Here is a 15,627-nt window from a genome sequence, read left to right on the forward strand (position 1 = left end):
CTGAGAAATAAGTGGTAGAGATTTCTATTATTCAGAACAATTGTAGCAAGGAAAATCTGACTGCTAAGCTGGAGAGATAGCGTAACATTAACATTTAAAAAACAATAGATGAAAAGTAAGTAGAGAGCAAATGATAGAACTTATGCTTAATAGAAATCCAGAACTAGTTATCTGGTCAAAAGAAGATCTAGCAATTTGTTGCTATGCTGTATATAGATAGAGAGGGATTACCACACTGCTACTTGGCTAGTAAAACAAAATCTGTTGGATAAGTCATTGTTCACTGTTTAATTCATGATTGGCATACCAGGATACCTGCAAATACATGACATAGTTTCCAACATGTACAAAGTTATTCATATTTTCACATTTTCATTTAACAATACAAACATGTAAGATTATCTGTTATGTTTACTGTATCAAATATATAAAACAATCATGTTTAAAAGAATGTATTCATGGACAATGACACCTCAACAGGTATACTGTGAACACACTTGGTAATGGTCATCATTTTGTGCTCACAGGGGAAATAACCACACATGTTGAAGTTATTTATGAATGTCCATCATCGCTGTGACATAGATGTTACTTTACCTCTGGGCTAATTACGCTCAGTGGTTAGCGCTGTTGCCTCAGAGCACCTGGGTCCGATTCCACCCTCAGACATCTGTCTATGTTGATTTTGCATGTTCTGCCCGTGTCCATGTGGATTTCCTCTGGGTGCTCCAGTCTCCTCTCACAGTCCAAAGAAGTGCAACCTAGATGGATTAGGGCATGGGAAATGCAGTGTTACCGGGTTGGGTCAGGGTGGAATGCTCTTTAGAGTTGATGTGACTTGATGGGCCAAATAGGAGAAAGTGAGGACTGCAGATACTTGAGATCAGAGTCAAGAGAGTGATGCTGGAAAAGCACAGTCGGTCAGGCAGCATCCGTAGAGCAGAAGAATCAATATTTTGAGCAGAAGCCCTTCATTAGAAAGAGCTTAGTGTTGGTGCGCCAAATGGCCTATTTCTTCACTGTAGGGATTCTATGATAATTTCTAGAGAATCTCTGATATCCAGCATTAGTCTTTCTAAGCAGTAAATCAGCATGAAGAATGATAACAGATAGGAAGTTAAAGAAAGTGCTGATTATATTCCACCTAATCATTTTATAGACTGAAATATTAATTCGTACCTATGTATGAGTACGATGAAAGTTAAAAAGTCAAGTTTCCAAATTCAAAAAAATACTTAAAAGAAAATAATTCTTGTTATTTTAATGGAAATTTGGTATTTCACAAATATAAAGATTTTTCAAGGCCAGACAGGCTGCTCACAAGTAATTTATGATCTTACTGCATCATTAAATATAGTTACATCTCATTCAATGCAGCATTAACTTTGTCAAGTGTTCAATTTAGAATCAATAATGAAGAGTTGGACTTTCAGGTCAATTCTAAATCCTAAAGTTTGTTTCTTCAGCATCTTCAACAGTTCAAACTGTCGAAGAACAAAGAATCACTGACAGCAACTTTCAGCTTTCTGCATTTAATTGCACATTCGCAGATGGCAAAAACTGCTGTCAGTTTCACAGTTTGTATAATATAAACAGTTTTACCATGATTACAATGGCCAAATCTAGGCTGTTATGTTCGTTAAAGTACACATGTTGACTATAAATGAGCAGGCATCTATTTTGCTGGAAATCTTAATAAATCTGGGATATCAAGGACAGCACAGTGATGTTACATTGCCCACAAAAAGTGGTGGAATATAAGAATAATTAAAATGTTGTGACTTGGATTTCATTACACTGTAGCATTATACATTTCAGAATGTTATCAGTGTTTTATATGTCAGCAACATACCAAAATATGTTTGCAGAATTTGCACCAAAAGTAATTACATGTAAATAATGCATACCAATATTAACTTGTGATGAGGAAGAGATACTCTGTGAATTACAAATCACTATTAACTTGCACAAGTAGCATCCCACGATCTTACTCCTCCAGTTTCCTCCCACAGTCTAAAGAGCTAGGTAGACTAGGCATGGGAATTACAGGAGTTTCACCAAGTTGCTGCATCCCCATGTTGGTTTCTTATTTAATAACAAAAGCTGTCCACTCAAAATGTTGACATTCCTTCTCCTTGGGATGCCGTCTGACCTCCTGTGCTCTTCCAGCTTCACATCCAGTGACTCAGACAGGGAGGGGAGGGGGTCCTGGATCTCCCCCCCCCCCCCGCGGGGATGGGCGCTGTGCGGACGCTGGCGGCGCCACGCAGATGCAGCACCTCTCCCCCTCCCCTCCCTCAGCGGTGCCGGCGCGCCTCCTTCTCCCGGGCCAGGAGGTCCAGGAAGCAGAAGCTGTGGTGGAACTGCAGGATGTCGCAGACCTTGGAGCAGGAGTGGCCGGAGAGGGGCGCGGGCAGTAGGCCCCAGGCGGCCAGGGGCTGCTCCAGCAGCTTGAGGCCCACGAAGCCGCAGCAAGAGGCGATGGCGAGCACCAGGTGCCGGCGGGAGGCCCGGCCACCGAGAGCGGACTGAGCCGCCAGGCCGGAGACCACCGCCGCGGCGATGTGGGCCCCCAGGGCCAGCTCGAAGCCCCGGCGGTGGACCAGCGCCAGGCCGTAACTGCAGACCGAGGCGGCTTGCGTGAGCAGCGGGGACGAGGCCCAGGCCCAGCCCCGGGGACCTCGCTGCCCCCGGCTCCGCAGTAACTCGGCCACCCAGGCCGGCACCCAGGCGAAGATGGGCAGCGTGAGCCACTGATCGAGGGCGGCCGCCCGCTGGGCCTGGCTGCTGAGGCGGACCCACTGCACCGGGCCGTACACCAGCGCCATCCAGGCGAACACCGCCTGGCGGTAGGCCTGGCCTGGGCCCGGCGCCGCCTCCCTCCGCAGCCAGTAGGCCCCCAGCCCCATGTAGCCCAGGTTCACCAGGCAGTTACACGGCATGGCCAGGAAGCGGGGCAGCCAGGCCACACGCCGCTCCGCGTAGTGCCCGTAGCCGAGCTCGGTGTGGACCCGGTCCATCAGGCCGCTGCCCAGAGCGGACACACACAGCCCGCACAGTAGCAGCACCTGCAGGAAGGCCCTTCCGCCGGGGCCCAGCATCGCCCAGCGGCCCCGCAACATCCCCAACACCCCCCGGGGGACAGGCTCCATCTGCCCCTTCACCTCCAACACCCCCAACCCAAGGGGGAGTCTCCGTGTGTCCCCACCTCCTGGGGAGGGCAGTCTCCCTCCGTGTCCCCACCCCCCCGGGAGGGCAGTCTCCCTCCGTGTCCCCACCCCCCGGGGAGGGCAGTCTCCCTCCGTGTCCCCACCCCCCCGGGAGGGCAGTCTCCCTCCGTGTCCCCACCCCCCGGGGAGGGCAGTCTCCCTCCGTGTCCCCACCCCCCCGGGGAGGGCAGTCTCCCTCCGTGTCCCCACCCCCCGGGGAGGGCAGTCTCCTTCCGTGTCCCCACCCCCCCCGGGGAGGGCAGTCTCCCTCCGTGTCCCCACCCCCCGGGGAGGGCAGTCTCCTTCCGTGTCCCCACCCCCCCGGGGAGGGCAGTCTCCCTCCGTGTCCCCACCCCCCGGGGAGAGCAGTCTCCCTCCGTGTCTCCCCCCCCCCCCCCCCCGGGGAGGGCAGTCTCCCTCAGTGTCCCCACCCCCACCGGGGAGGGCAGTCTCCCTCAGTGTCCCCACCCCCCCCGGGGAGGGCAGTCTTCCTCCGTGTCCCCACCCCCCCAGGGAGGGCAGTCTCCCTCCGTGTCCCCACCCCCCCAGGGAGGGCAGTCTCCCTCCGTGTCCCCACCCCCCCAGGGAGGGCAGTCTCCCTCCGTGTCCCCACCCCCCCAGGGAGGGCAGTCTCCCTCCGTGTCCCCACCCCCCCAGGGAGGGCAGTCTCCCTCCGTGTCCCCACCCCCCCAGGGAGGGCAGTCTCCCTCCGTGTCCCCCCCCAGGGAGGGCAGTCTCCCTCCATGTCCCCACCCCCACAGGGAGGGCAGTCTCCCTGTGTGTCCCCAACCCCTAGGGGCAGTCTCCCCGTGTGTCCCCACCACCCCACTGCGGGCAGTCTTTCTTTGTCTCCTCTCTCTTCTCTCCCTCCCGCCCGAGACCCTCCCTGTATGTCCCCACCCCTAGGGGAGGTGTCACTCTGTTTGATTCCACCCACTGGGAAAGTGTCTTTGCGTGACCCTCACCCCTGTGGAGAGTGCCTCTGCTTGCTCCCTGCTCTGTGAACATGCCTCTCTATTTGTCCCCTCCCACTGAGATCAGTATCTCTCTGTCTGACCCCTCCCCCTTGGAGAGTGTATCTCTTTGTCCCCCATGATGTCTCATTCCATCCCTCACCTACCTCCTCTCCCCCCCACCCCCTTCAGTCAGCACTTGTGCATAACTCGAGAACACACCTGATGTAAATTTTAAATAAATAACAAATTAGAAAATTTGATGTCTTTAGCTATCTTCCTTTTCTGTCTTACACTCTCTTAACCGCTTTATCTTCCTCTCGCCTTATTTCTCCTTCTGTACTTTATTTGACATTGGGTTTCACATTGTCTAATTCCTCTTCATAGTCTCTGCATTCTTTTTATTTCTCAATTTTTAAGTCTCATTTGTTAAGGAGATAGTCTGCTATTGTTTGTCATGGTCCCAAGTGTCCCATAACTTCCAATATGCCATTATCGGCTCACAAATCTAATAACATTGTGGATGAAATATTTTGAGCTAAAAAATGTGTGAACAAAGTTAACCATTAGGATATCAAAGAATGACTTGTCAGTAAAGGAGACAAACAACCTATTATCCCTATCCTTGATAGTGCTGTCCTATTAATTCAACTTGCCTACCTTTTCCAATGATTTGGAGATGCCGGTGTTGGACTGGGGTGTACAAAGTTAAAAATCACACAACACCAGGTTATAGTCCAACAGGTTTAATTGGAAGCACACTAGCTTTCGGAGCGTCGCTCCTTCATCAGGTGATCAGAAGCTCCGAAAGCTAGTGTGCTTCCAATTAAACCTGTTGGACTATAACCTGGTGTTGTGTGATTTTTAACTTTGTACCTTTTCCAAGTAATTCTCCACTTATCCCCCATCAAAAAAAAATTAATTCTTTTTAAAATTATTTTTACAACTACTTCCAATACTCTTTTTGGAAGTATAATTTTTGGGAAGTTTCATGGAAGGTTTCCCACTGTACCTCATGAAGCTTTTTTCTCATTCAATTGTACAGTAACAAAGTCAAACTTACTCGCTACCATGTGGTCCATCTGCCATTCATGCCACAGATGCTATACTTAAATCCTAGCCGTGCAACACTTCAACTCCTACAAGTCAGAAACTGCCCTGTAGATTGTGACACTGAACCATGATCACATAAGTACTTAGAGATGTTGGTGGATGGTAAAGTGGACCTGAGAGCTGTCCTTTTTCCTGTAGACCAGCAAAGCAGGCCATGCTACAAGATAAAACCAGCCTGGACCCAGATTGCAGATGAGATCAATGGTATTTCTTTCACCAAGAAGCAATTACATCAGTGCTGCAAGAATCTTAATGATCTTCTGAGCTTTTCAAGGGTAAGTGCCACCATCTTTACTCCTCTATTTCACATTAATTCTGATATTACACACGCCTCCCACCAAAGCTGATAGTTTGCAGCTCTCAGTATTGCCTCCCAACCACCCCCATCTCCTCAAACTACTAACCTCTCCTGCTCTGTGTGCTTCCTGTTCAGTAACTTGGAATATCTCACCGTCTTGTCTTCACCTGCACCAACAGTAAAAGATTTCCTAATCACTTTCATCTCACTCAATCTCTCCTTTTGTCTCATTGCAGGATAAACTCTCTCAAAAGAAGGAAGCATATGTCAGGTGTAGACAGGATAGATCGAGTGAATCCTTAGAAGAATATAAAGGAAGTAGGAGAATACTTAAGAGGGAAATCAGGAGGGCAAAAAAGAGACATGAGATAGCTTAGGCAAATAGAATTAAGGAGAATCCAAAGGGTTTTTACAAATATATTAAGGACAAAAGGGTAACTAGGGAGAGAATAGGGCCACTCAAAGATCAGAAAGATGGCCTTTGTGTGGAGCCACAGAAAATGGGGGAGATACTAAATGAATATTTTGCATCAGTATTTACTGTGGAAAATATAGACTGTAGGGAAATACATGGTGACATCTTGCAAAGTGTCCAGGTTACAGAGGAGGAAGTGCTGGATGTCTTGAGACGGTTAAAGGTGGATAAATCCCCAGCACCTGATGAGGTGTACCCGAGAACTCTGTGGGAAGCTAGAGAAGTGATTGCTAGGCCTCTTGCTGAGATATTTGTATCATCGATAGTCACAGGTGAGGTGCCAGAAGACTGTATGTTGGCAAACGTGGTGCCACTGTTTAAGAAGGGCGGTAAAGACAAGCCAGGGAAGTATAGACCGGTGAGCCTAACCTCAGTGGTGGGCAAGTTGTTGGAATCCTGAGTGACAGGATGTACATGTATTTGGAAAGGCAAGGACTAATTAGGGAGAGTCAACATGGCTTTGTGTGTGGGAAATCATGTCTCACAAACATGATAGAGTATTTTGAAGAAGTAACAAAGAAGATTGATGAGGGCAGAGCAGTAGATGTGATCTATATGGACTTCAGTAAGGTGTTCGACAAGGTTCCCCATGGGAGACTGATTAGCAAGGTTAGATCTCATGGAATACAGGGAGAACTAGCCATTTGGATACAGAACTGGCTCAAAGGTAGAAGACAGAGGTTGGTGGTGGAGGGTTGTTTTTCAGACTGGAGGCCTGTGACCAGTGGAGTGCCACAAAGATCGGTGCTGCGTCCTCTACTTTTTGTCATTTGCATAAATGATTTGGATGCGAGCATAAGAGGTGCAGTTAGTAAGTTTGCAGATGACACCAAACTTGGAGGTGTGGTGGACACTGAAGAGGGTTACCTCAGATTACAACAGGTTCTTTACCAGATGGGCCAATGGGCTGAGAAGTGCCAGATGGAGTTGAATTCAGAAAAATGTGAGGTGCTGCATTTTAGAAAAGCAAATCTTAGCAGGACTCATACACTTAATGGTAAGGTCCTCGGGAGTGTTGCTGAACAACGAGACCTTGGAGTGCAGGTTCATAGCTCCTTGAAAGTGGAGTCGCAGGTATAGGAAAGTGAAGGCGGAGTTTGGTGTGCTTTCCTTTATTGGTCAGAGTATTGAGTACAAGAGTCGAGAGGTCATGTTGCGGCTGTACAGGACTTTGATTAGGTCACTGTTGGAATATTGCATGCAATTCTGGTCTCCTTCCCATCAGAAAGATGTTGTGAAACTTGAAAGTGTTCAGAAAAAATTTACAAGGATGTTGCCAGGGTTGGAGGATTTCAGTTATAGGGAGAGGCTGAACAGGCTGGGGCTGTTTTCCCTTGAGCGTCGGAGGCTGAGGGGTGACCTTATATAGGTTTACAAAATTATGAGGGGCATGGATAGGATAAATAGACAAAGTCTTTTCCCCGGGAACGGGGAGTCCAGAACTAGAGGGCATAGGTTTAGGATGAGAGGGGAAATTTATAAAAGAGACCTCACGGGCAACTTTTTCACGCAGAGGGTAGTACGTGTATGGAATGAGCTGCCAGAGGATGTGGTGGAGGCTGGTACAATTGCATTATTTAAGAGGCATTTGGATGGGTATATGAAAAGAAAGGGTTTGGAAGGATATGGGCCAGGTGCTGGCAGGTGGGACTAGATTGGGTTGGGATATCTGGTCGGCATGGACGGGTTGGACCGAAGGGTCTGTTTCCATGCTGTACTTCTCTATGACTGTATGTGCAAAGATGGGTGATGGAGTGGCCATCATTTATGTTTTCACCCTGTTATGGGGAGAAGATCCTCAAAATGGTAGAAATGAACCATAAGTACTCATGAAGAGACATCAAGATGTCAATGTCTAGGAAAACCTGATAAGTTTTACTGTATTGTGCTGATTGTTCTCTCATCAACGTCCCCCACCCCTGCCCCCCGAAGTTAACTCATTCTGAGGATGCTCAAGCTTCTATCCATTTGCATGACTAATTATCTTACGCAGGCACCAGTGGCACAGACAAACTCTATCCAAAGGGGCCAGCCCCTCACCCAATCAGCTTTTCCTCCATCTCTGAGAAAGAAGCCATGGATCCCTCAGATGATGCACCACCTATACTTCCTCCTGTACCTTTCAGTGGCTAAAATATTTTCTCACCTCTTTTCTTCTTAGACTCTACTTGTGAGTGCAGTATAGTGAGGGTAAAGCTGGGAGGTCTTTTCATTGGTCAAGGAAAAAATGTCCCACTTCCATGGAACTGAGGGGGCTCCAGGAGACCAGGAACCTGTTCTGCACAGGCAGAAGATGACCCTATAGTGTCTTCCATTAATACATTGGTGCAAATGCTCTGCTTGACATAAGAGCAGCAGGGTAGGTTTGTCAGAGACATCTGGAAAATTGGATTCAAAGTCAGAGGAATCTGTAAACATTCTCAGCACCGTGCTGACTGCAATGTGAAGTTCTCTGGCTGTCTCTCTGGGTGGGCTGGCTGCCACAGGCAATCAGGTCAGGCAGAACAGAGTGCTCTGGCTGGAGGGAATGAACACAGCTTCACTTTGGTCACTGATGTGTGGGAAGGTGAGGGAAGCACAATCTTACCCTAGGTGTCCTGTCCCTTACAAGGAACAGAATACCAGCAAGAATTCAGATTGAGGGGGAACTACCCACATCCCCACCCCAGAAATTTCCCTTCAGGCAATTTTAGAAGTGCCCAGCCTCAACTTCTACCCTGTGTACAACTTCCTAGACCCTGGAAGGTTGCTGCTGAGGTGCATGAGCCTGCATCTGGGTGACACACTGTCTGCATGATTGAATCTTCTCACCCCACACACACACACATGGGTCATTTGCCCAAATTTTCTTAGCCAATAGGCTGAACTACACAATAGGTTCTTACAGCCCTAGCTGCAGGTCTCAAGACTGCAGTTGGTTATTATGAGAGGCTGAGTACTCTGAGGAGTATTACTATGGGGAGCATGGGTGCACGGTTTTGCAAGTAATTTCATATCTAAACATATACTTTCAATCATGATATGCCTGATTGCAATTTTAGCTGTAAGACCGAACTATGTGGCAACCATAACAGAATTAAGCAGCTTCATCATTCGTCTCAAGAAAGTTAGTTATATTGGTGAGAGTTATTCATCTCTGAGAAACATCCTAGATGGCAGCAGATGTTGGGATCCTGAAATTCATGAGTGCAACCAAGACATGGCACTTTACTGACGAGTTTACTGAGGGGTGAAACAGTGATTTGAAGGCCTTAATAGGTCTTAGTTGCATTCATGTTCTATATTTATGGTCATTTTATTTGTGACTAAATGATCATTCATATGTGTGCACTTCTCTTATGGGAAGTGTTCAGTCTCCAGACAAATAAAACAAAGAACTGCAGATGCTGGAAATCTGAAACAAAAGTAGGAACTGCTTGATCAGGTCTGGTAGCATCAATGGAGACAGAAAGCAGAGTTAATGTTTCCTGTCTACTAACCCTTCCTCCGGACTAGCTGGTGTGAAGAAGGATCACTCGGCCCAAAGCATTAGTTCTGCTTTCTCTCTCTCTATAGTTGCTGCTGAATCTGCTGAGTTTCTCCAGCAATTTCTGTTTCATTCTATGTGTGTGTTACCAGACAGCATACACTCACTCATGGATGAGAGATACCCAATGCTCTGTTAACATCCAAAAGCTCTCTTAATAGCACGGTGTTCTGGTGTGAAAAGTGGTTTTGAGTGCAGACTCTTTTGCTTTCAAATGTTGATGTGAACTGAGACATTACATGCTAATTTAGTTTTGAATGCAAAATCACAGATGATGAAACCTGACTGAGGGAAGCATCAAAAAGAGTTGTGTCAGGATGCCTCTCAAACTTATAATGAAGAACGCAGTATACACGGCTCAGATAATTGATCTCAAATGAAGCCTCAGAAGTTAACTTTCGTCAGTGCCATATAATGGTTTAATCCTGCCTAACATGCTAATTTTTCTCTAACACCCATCAGAACCTGTCATTGTTGCATGTGGGAGTAGCAGATGATTTAAATAATACCAAACAAAGAAGTTGCATTTGCTTTTGCCAGTAAAAGTTGCTGCTGCCTGTCAATGTGTCAGACTATTATGGTGAAACTGACATTTTGCTCTTTCAGTGCCCTCATCTTCCTCAGAAGACTGTTGCCATTTCCCCAGCTCCTGAGCATCCATGACCTCCCTTTGCCTGGGCAAAAGTGAGGACTGCAGATGCTGGAAACCAGAGTTTAGATCAGAGTGGTGCTGGAAAAGTACAGCAGGTCAGGCAGCATCCAAGGAGCAGGAAAATTGATGTTTCGGGCAAAAGCCCTTCATCAGGAACCTTTGCCTGTCTGTTATGTAGAGCTCATCATGCCAGGATTATGTTGTACTAATGTGCTGCAAGGCCCCATTCGTGTGATCCAAGCTCCAGGATCTGATCTTGAGGAGTGCTATAGTCTTCAAAAATGGCCCAGGTGGGAGACTTGGCTGTATTGCCTATGTAATCTGACAAAGTCAGAGGTTTCTGTAATGGAGTCATCAGCTACCTTTTGAGAGAATAGCACCATGACAAGTGCTACTCACATCTGCCATTTAGCTTTTGGAATGAAACAGAAAATTGAGAGTTCTCAAGATTATAGGCAGAATACCAGGTGTGGTGTTATCAGGTAGGCTAGATATTGATGAAGTGGAATCCTTTCGTGTTGATGGACTCAGCCATGTTATGATATGGTGGTGTGAATGTAAAATGTGTGCAGTCTGTCATATCCTGCACCTGGAGGAGGCTAACAAATTTGGAAAGTCTCACTGCCAAGGCTCTAGCGCTGAACTGGTTGCAGGGAAAAGGGATGAAGTGATGTGATCTTGCTCAAATTACACTTGCAGAATTCTTGATACATTTATAGTTGATTCATTTGTGGGTTGAGGATTGGGAGTTTGCACACAAGAACCCAGTGGACCACTTGGAATGATCTGCAGCAGATTATCCAATTTTATTTATGGTGACCAGGATACCCTCAGTCTGTGCCTGCCCTGTGCTTCAGCCATCTACAGAAAATGACAGCGAGGACAGTAACTTCTGGATCTGCTTATGCTTCACCCAAACGGCCATGCATGAAAATCAAAGGAATACAGCTGTTGGTGGAGTAAAGAGCAGCTCCAATCATGTGGGGAATGCAACTACATGTACTCAAGGGCATCATCTGATTCTTTTTAAAAATTTTCACAGTGGTCAGTCTTGTGCTTGTTGTATTTAGTGTCTAGGGATTTGGCAGTGGTCAGTCTTGCAGGTCAAGTGCTACCAGTCTGCTTAAGTTGCTGGCACAAAGTGTAGGTGTGACAATGACGTAGCACGGTGTGATACAGCAACATGTTCATCCCTAGTAATTGTCAAGCTGCGTGGATTTCTATCTGTGCTAAGAAACAAACCAAGACATAACTGCTGTGAGCATTTAAGTTCCCAATGAAGTAGTGAAGTGCTAAAAGGCAAGGCAAAGATACTCAGCGTCTAAGCACAAAGTGAGAGTGTGCCAAGAAAAAAAAACCCATGAGCTCAGGGATGCATCCTATGCAGCTAGCTGAGGGGGGAGTATGTCCTCCTCTGCCCAGAATCAGATGTCAGTAAGATCCAAAGTAAAGTAATGAAGTCCAGATATGTGTTATGAGTTAATGTAAGATCAGCCATGACGAAGTGATGAGGCTGTTTTTTTGTTAATGCAAACTTCTGTGGATGAAGGAAGGATGTGTTGGATGTTGATATGTGAATAGACATGAACACACAGGCCCAGAAAAAAAAAGCAGCAAACTATCAACCAGGCAATTGCTCTGACTTGCAGGTTGCAAATTTCTAAAAGACTGCATTTTTTTTCTTTTTGGAACTATAACTGAAAAGGATGTCGAAGTGCTACTTAACTAAAATACTAGGAGAGTTTTGCAACTTGAAAATAAAGTGCTGTGTGTCTTTGAGCTTTGCAATATAATGTTGCTTCTTTAAACAGGTGTAGAATTTGAGATTGTGTGGCCACAAGAGAAGGAAATTCTGACTCCCTGATTGTTTGAAATACAGTGTTCAAAGCTGTAAAATCAGACCAGGAGAGAAATATCTAGAACTGTGAAACAAAGAACATGCATCTGTTTTTCTCCATCTCCATGTGAGAAAAAGTGAAAAAAAATTAACAAGAAACAACCTGGGTCTGCCCAATTAATTGTGCAATTAAAGAATGACCATCAGTCTACAAAGAACAATCAGTGACAGAAAATACTAAAACACTGAGGAAGTATAACCCACCTTCATGTGTTCTCATGATCTTTGGAATTTCTTGGTTTCACATAATATATTTGTTTCCATCTGTCTGTCTTTTCTCTGTTTCAGTTGTGAATGAGTATGTGCACATTTGACGTTTCCAAAGGAGCATAGTTTAGGTTGTATAACAGTAAATTTGAAATCCTTATTTTCTGTGTTTTGCTAAAATTATGTTTTACAATAAATAGTCTTTTATTTTCGTATTTCTGATGCAACCTTGCGTGAGTTTCTTTTGTCCAGATTAGCAGTCTGTCAGGAAAATTGATCATCATGGTGGTCTCATTAGGATTTATAAATTTTGGGATGCCTTATGGAAAAGTGAGGCACAGTTAGCAGTGTGATTTTCCAATATAATTTGGAACAAAAATTTAGAAGCTGTGAATCCAGAAATGTTTGAATGAGAAAAACATAAGATTGGATGTGGAGTTTGTTTAAGTGGTGAAGGTTAAAAGGATGAATAGAATGTTTCCCATGGTGAGAAAGGATGGTACTGAAAGCAACTAAAATAATCATGTTACTGGAAGGGGTGTTCCTGCTGCAAATATAAGTAATAACAAAAGCCAGATTGTTGGAGTTGGCAAATACATTCGGGTTAGGATTTCCTACCAGAGCTAAGAAGGTAGGGGTAATGTAAACATTTGCAAAGCACCTGTGAACAAGTGGAAGTACAGGAGTTACCAGGAACACAGTGGTGAGTCACTTGATTTAGCAAGGCAAGCTGCCTTAATTACAGTTAAGGCAGCTTGAGATAGAAAGGGAATTAAAAAAAACAGATGCTAATGCTTAAATTTCAGAGAGAAATGAAAGAAAGGAATGAAGATTTCAGGGGAAAGAAAGGTATAAAGAAAGGGAAAAAGAGGAGAGGTGTAAGGAAAATGGTTTAAAATTATGCACTTTTAAAATAAAAAGGAGTTTGTGTAAAAAGGCTCTCCACCACCAGGAAGAAAGAAAACACCCAAGTGGCCAGTGACAAGCAGTGCCCTTCACCTCAAAGGGCAATGCTGTGTGATCAAAACAGTGAAGGGGAGGGCAGGGATTAAATCAAAATAGAATTGGAGGGGGAAATAATGCACTCCACTCCCTGCGGCACCCACCTCTCCCTGAACAACTCCAGGGTGTTGGTGGAGACCACGTGCTCCTTCTCCAAGGACACCCAGGCTCTAACGTAACTGCGGAAGAGGGGCAGGCAGTCGGCCCTAACGACCCCCTCCACGGTCCGCTGCCTGGACCTGTGTATGGCCAGTTTGGCCAGGCCCAGGAGTAGACCCACGAGGAGGTCTTCAGACCTGCCCTCCCTCCGCCGTACTAGGTGCCCGAAGATCAGGAGCGTGTGATCTCCTGTTTATATGATTGGCCCAGGTTGACAAACGCAGTCAAGAAACCCATAGTCAATGTGATCCACCTGATTCCAATCACTACAATTGTATAAATCAGATATGGAAATAATGATGGTAAATTGGATGATGTTGCTTTGGCATCAAAAGGAGAGATTTTATTTTGAACATAAAACACAAGGAGAATGTAAGTGTTTTTCTCCTAAATGAGTACACCACAGGCTGGTGTAACACATAATTTTATCTTGATGACTCAACCCATCATTGGTTAATCAACATTTACAACCCCCCAAAATGAATTTACCCCATATATCACATTTTCCACGCCTTTGAGCTTCATAAGGTCTACTTCCCTAAATCTCTTTCGATCGCTTCCTACCGGTGATAAAATAGAGTTGATTGCAAAAAGGTGCAATAGAAACTTTGGTTCTTGCAGTCATATTACTTTGTAAATGGAAACTATTTGTCTGAGAAGATGCACAGTTTGAAGATCACATTTTCCAGGAAAAGCATAAAGAATACAAGAAAGTAAACAGAAAATAAGAAAAATGAAAATTACTTACCCCCCCCCCCCCCCCCCCAGAAAAAGAACCAGTAGAAAAATATAAAAATGATTGAGAGGGAAAAAGGGGGAAAAAAAGTAACAACAAAGAAAACAGAAAAAAGTACGAAATATATAGAGAAGCAGGGCAGTAAGAGAATCAAAATTAAAGTGACATGATAAAGAAAACAGATTTGGACTAAGATGCAAAAGCCTATTTTATTTTGGATTTCAGTCAGTCACCAACCTCCAGGGAGAAATCTCAATGACGTGACAGAATGTATTGAATGATACTCTGCAGTCTAGACCGATTGAACCAATGTTCTTCTTTTTTTAGTTATTATTGAGATCTGCCAGTGGAAGTGAAGGCACAGTACAAAACACTGGAATTTAAAGTAACAATTGAATATAAAAGGGAGTACACATTGAAAGAATCAAAGTAACAGAAGTGAAATGTTCTCGATGTATTTCAGAGATTCCTAGAACGATGCTCTAAAATATTTTTAACTTCTCAAATAAATCTCTCAATATGCAAAATATTGCTAATGAATCACTTAGTGTGTATTGAAGTTTTATTCAAGGTATTTCAGTTTTATGCTAATAAAATGATCTTTGTTTTTTCTTCCTTAAGAGTTTTCTTTATGAACTTCCTGAACATCATCTCTTTCCTGTATATGTATTTTTTCAGAATGCCAGACAGATATAAAAGGAAGATGACAATATAACCCTAAGAATGGTTCAATCACCAAGCTAAATATTGTTAAGTACAACTTTGTGGTTAATGTCAAGAATGAAAATAAATATCATTTTATAATTTGGAGATGCCGGTGTTGGACTGGGGTGTACAAAGTTAAAAATCACACAACACCAGGTTATAGTCCAACAGGTTTAATTGGAAGCACACTAGCTTTCGGAGCGACGCTCCTTCATCAGGTGATTTTATAGTTCACTTAGACTGAGAGCAGGGTATTTGCTAATGGTTAAAAATCTCAGATAAGCCACTGATGCTTTGGTGGACAGCTAATAATGAAGCAGTTTTGTGTGTTAATAAGTGAAATTAAGATGTATATAAAGAATGTTTTGACTCTTTTTTTTATCAAGTCATACAAAGATATTAGTCTTTATGTTGTATACTGCAGTAATTTATGAGGCATTACCTTCCAGTTAATATGATCTTAAACTTTAACTGAATACCATAAACATGCAAGTGTTATCAACAATACTAATTTACACCAAATGAGTGTCTAAAATAAAAAAAATATGAAATGCACTTTTGCTAGGAATAAAGCCATAATTCAGGACAGAGCCAGGATCGAAAATCCTGGAATGACCTTCCTACTAGCATTATAATTGTTTTGAGCCACTTAGACTACAGCGACACTTTCAAGTCAGCACATATGTTGTATGTCC

At 44.6% G+C, this 15,627-nt stretch overlaps 1 protein-coding gene across 1 annotated transcript; it reads right to left on the reverse strand.

Annotated features, from left to right (window-relative positions):
• Nucleotides 1-269: 269 nt before the first annotated feature.
• tmem187 (transmembrane protein 187) lies at nucleotides 270-3,244 on the reverse strand. Its single transcript, XM_043710212.2, has 2 exons — nucleotides 1,908-3,244; nucleotides 270-761 (listed from the first exon to the last, which is right to left on the reverse strand). Exon 1 carries the CDS (start codon nucleotides 3,150-3,152, stop codon nucleotides 2,298-2,300), a length of 855 nt encoding a protein of 284 aa, XP_043566147.2. The 5' UTR covers nucleotides 3,153-3,244; the 3' UTR covers nucleotides 270-761; nucleotides 1,908-2,297.
• Between the last annotated feature and the right edge of the window lie 12,383 nt (nucleotides 3,245-15,627).

Source organism: Chiloscyllium plagiosum, unplaced genomic scaffold, assembly GCF_037043375.1.
Source record: "Chiloscyllium plagiosum isolate Xiang-an unplaced genomic scaffold, Cpla_swu_hap1 HiC_scaffold_15, whole genome shotgun sequence".
Taxonomy (NCBI): domain Eukaryota; kingdom Metazoa; phylum Chordata; class Chondrichthyes; order Orectolobiformes; family Hemiscylliidae; genus Chiloscyllium; species Chiloscyllium plagiosum.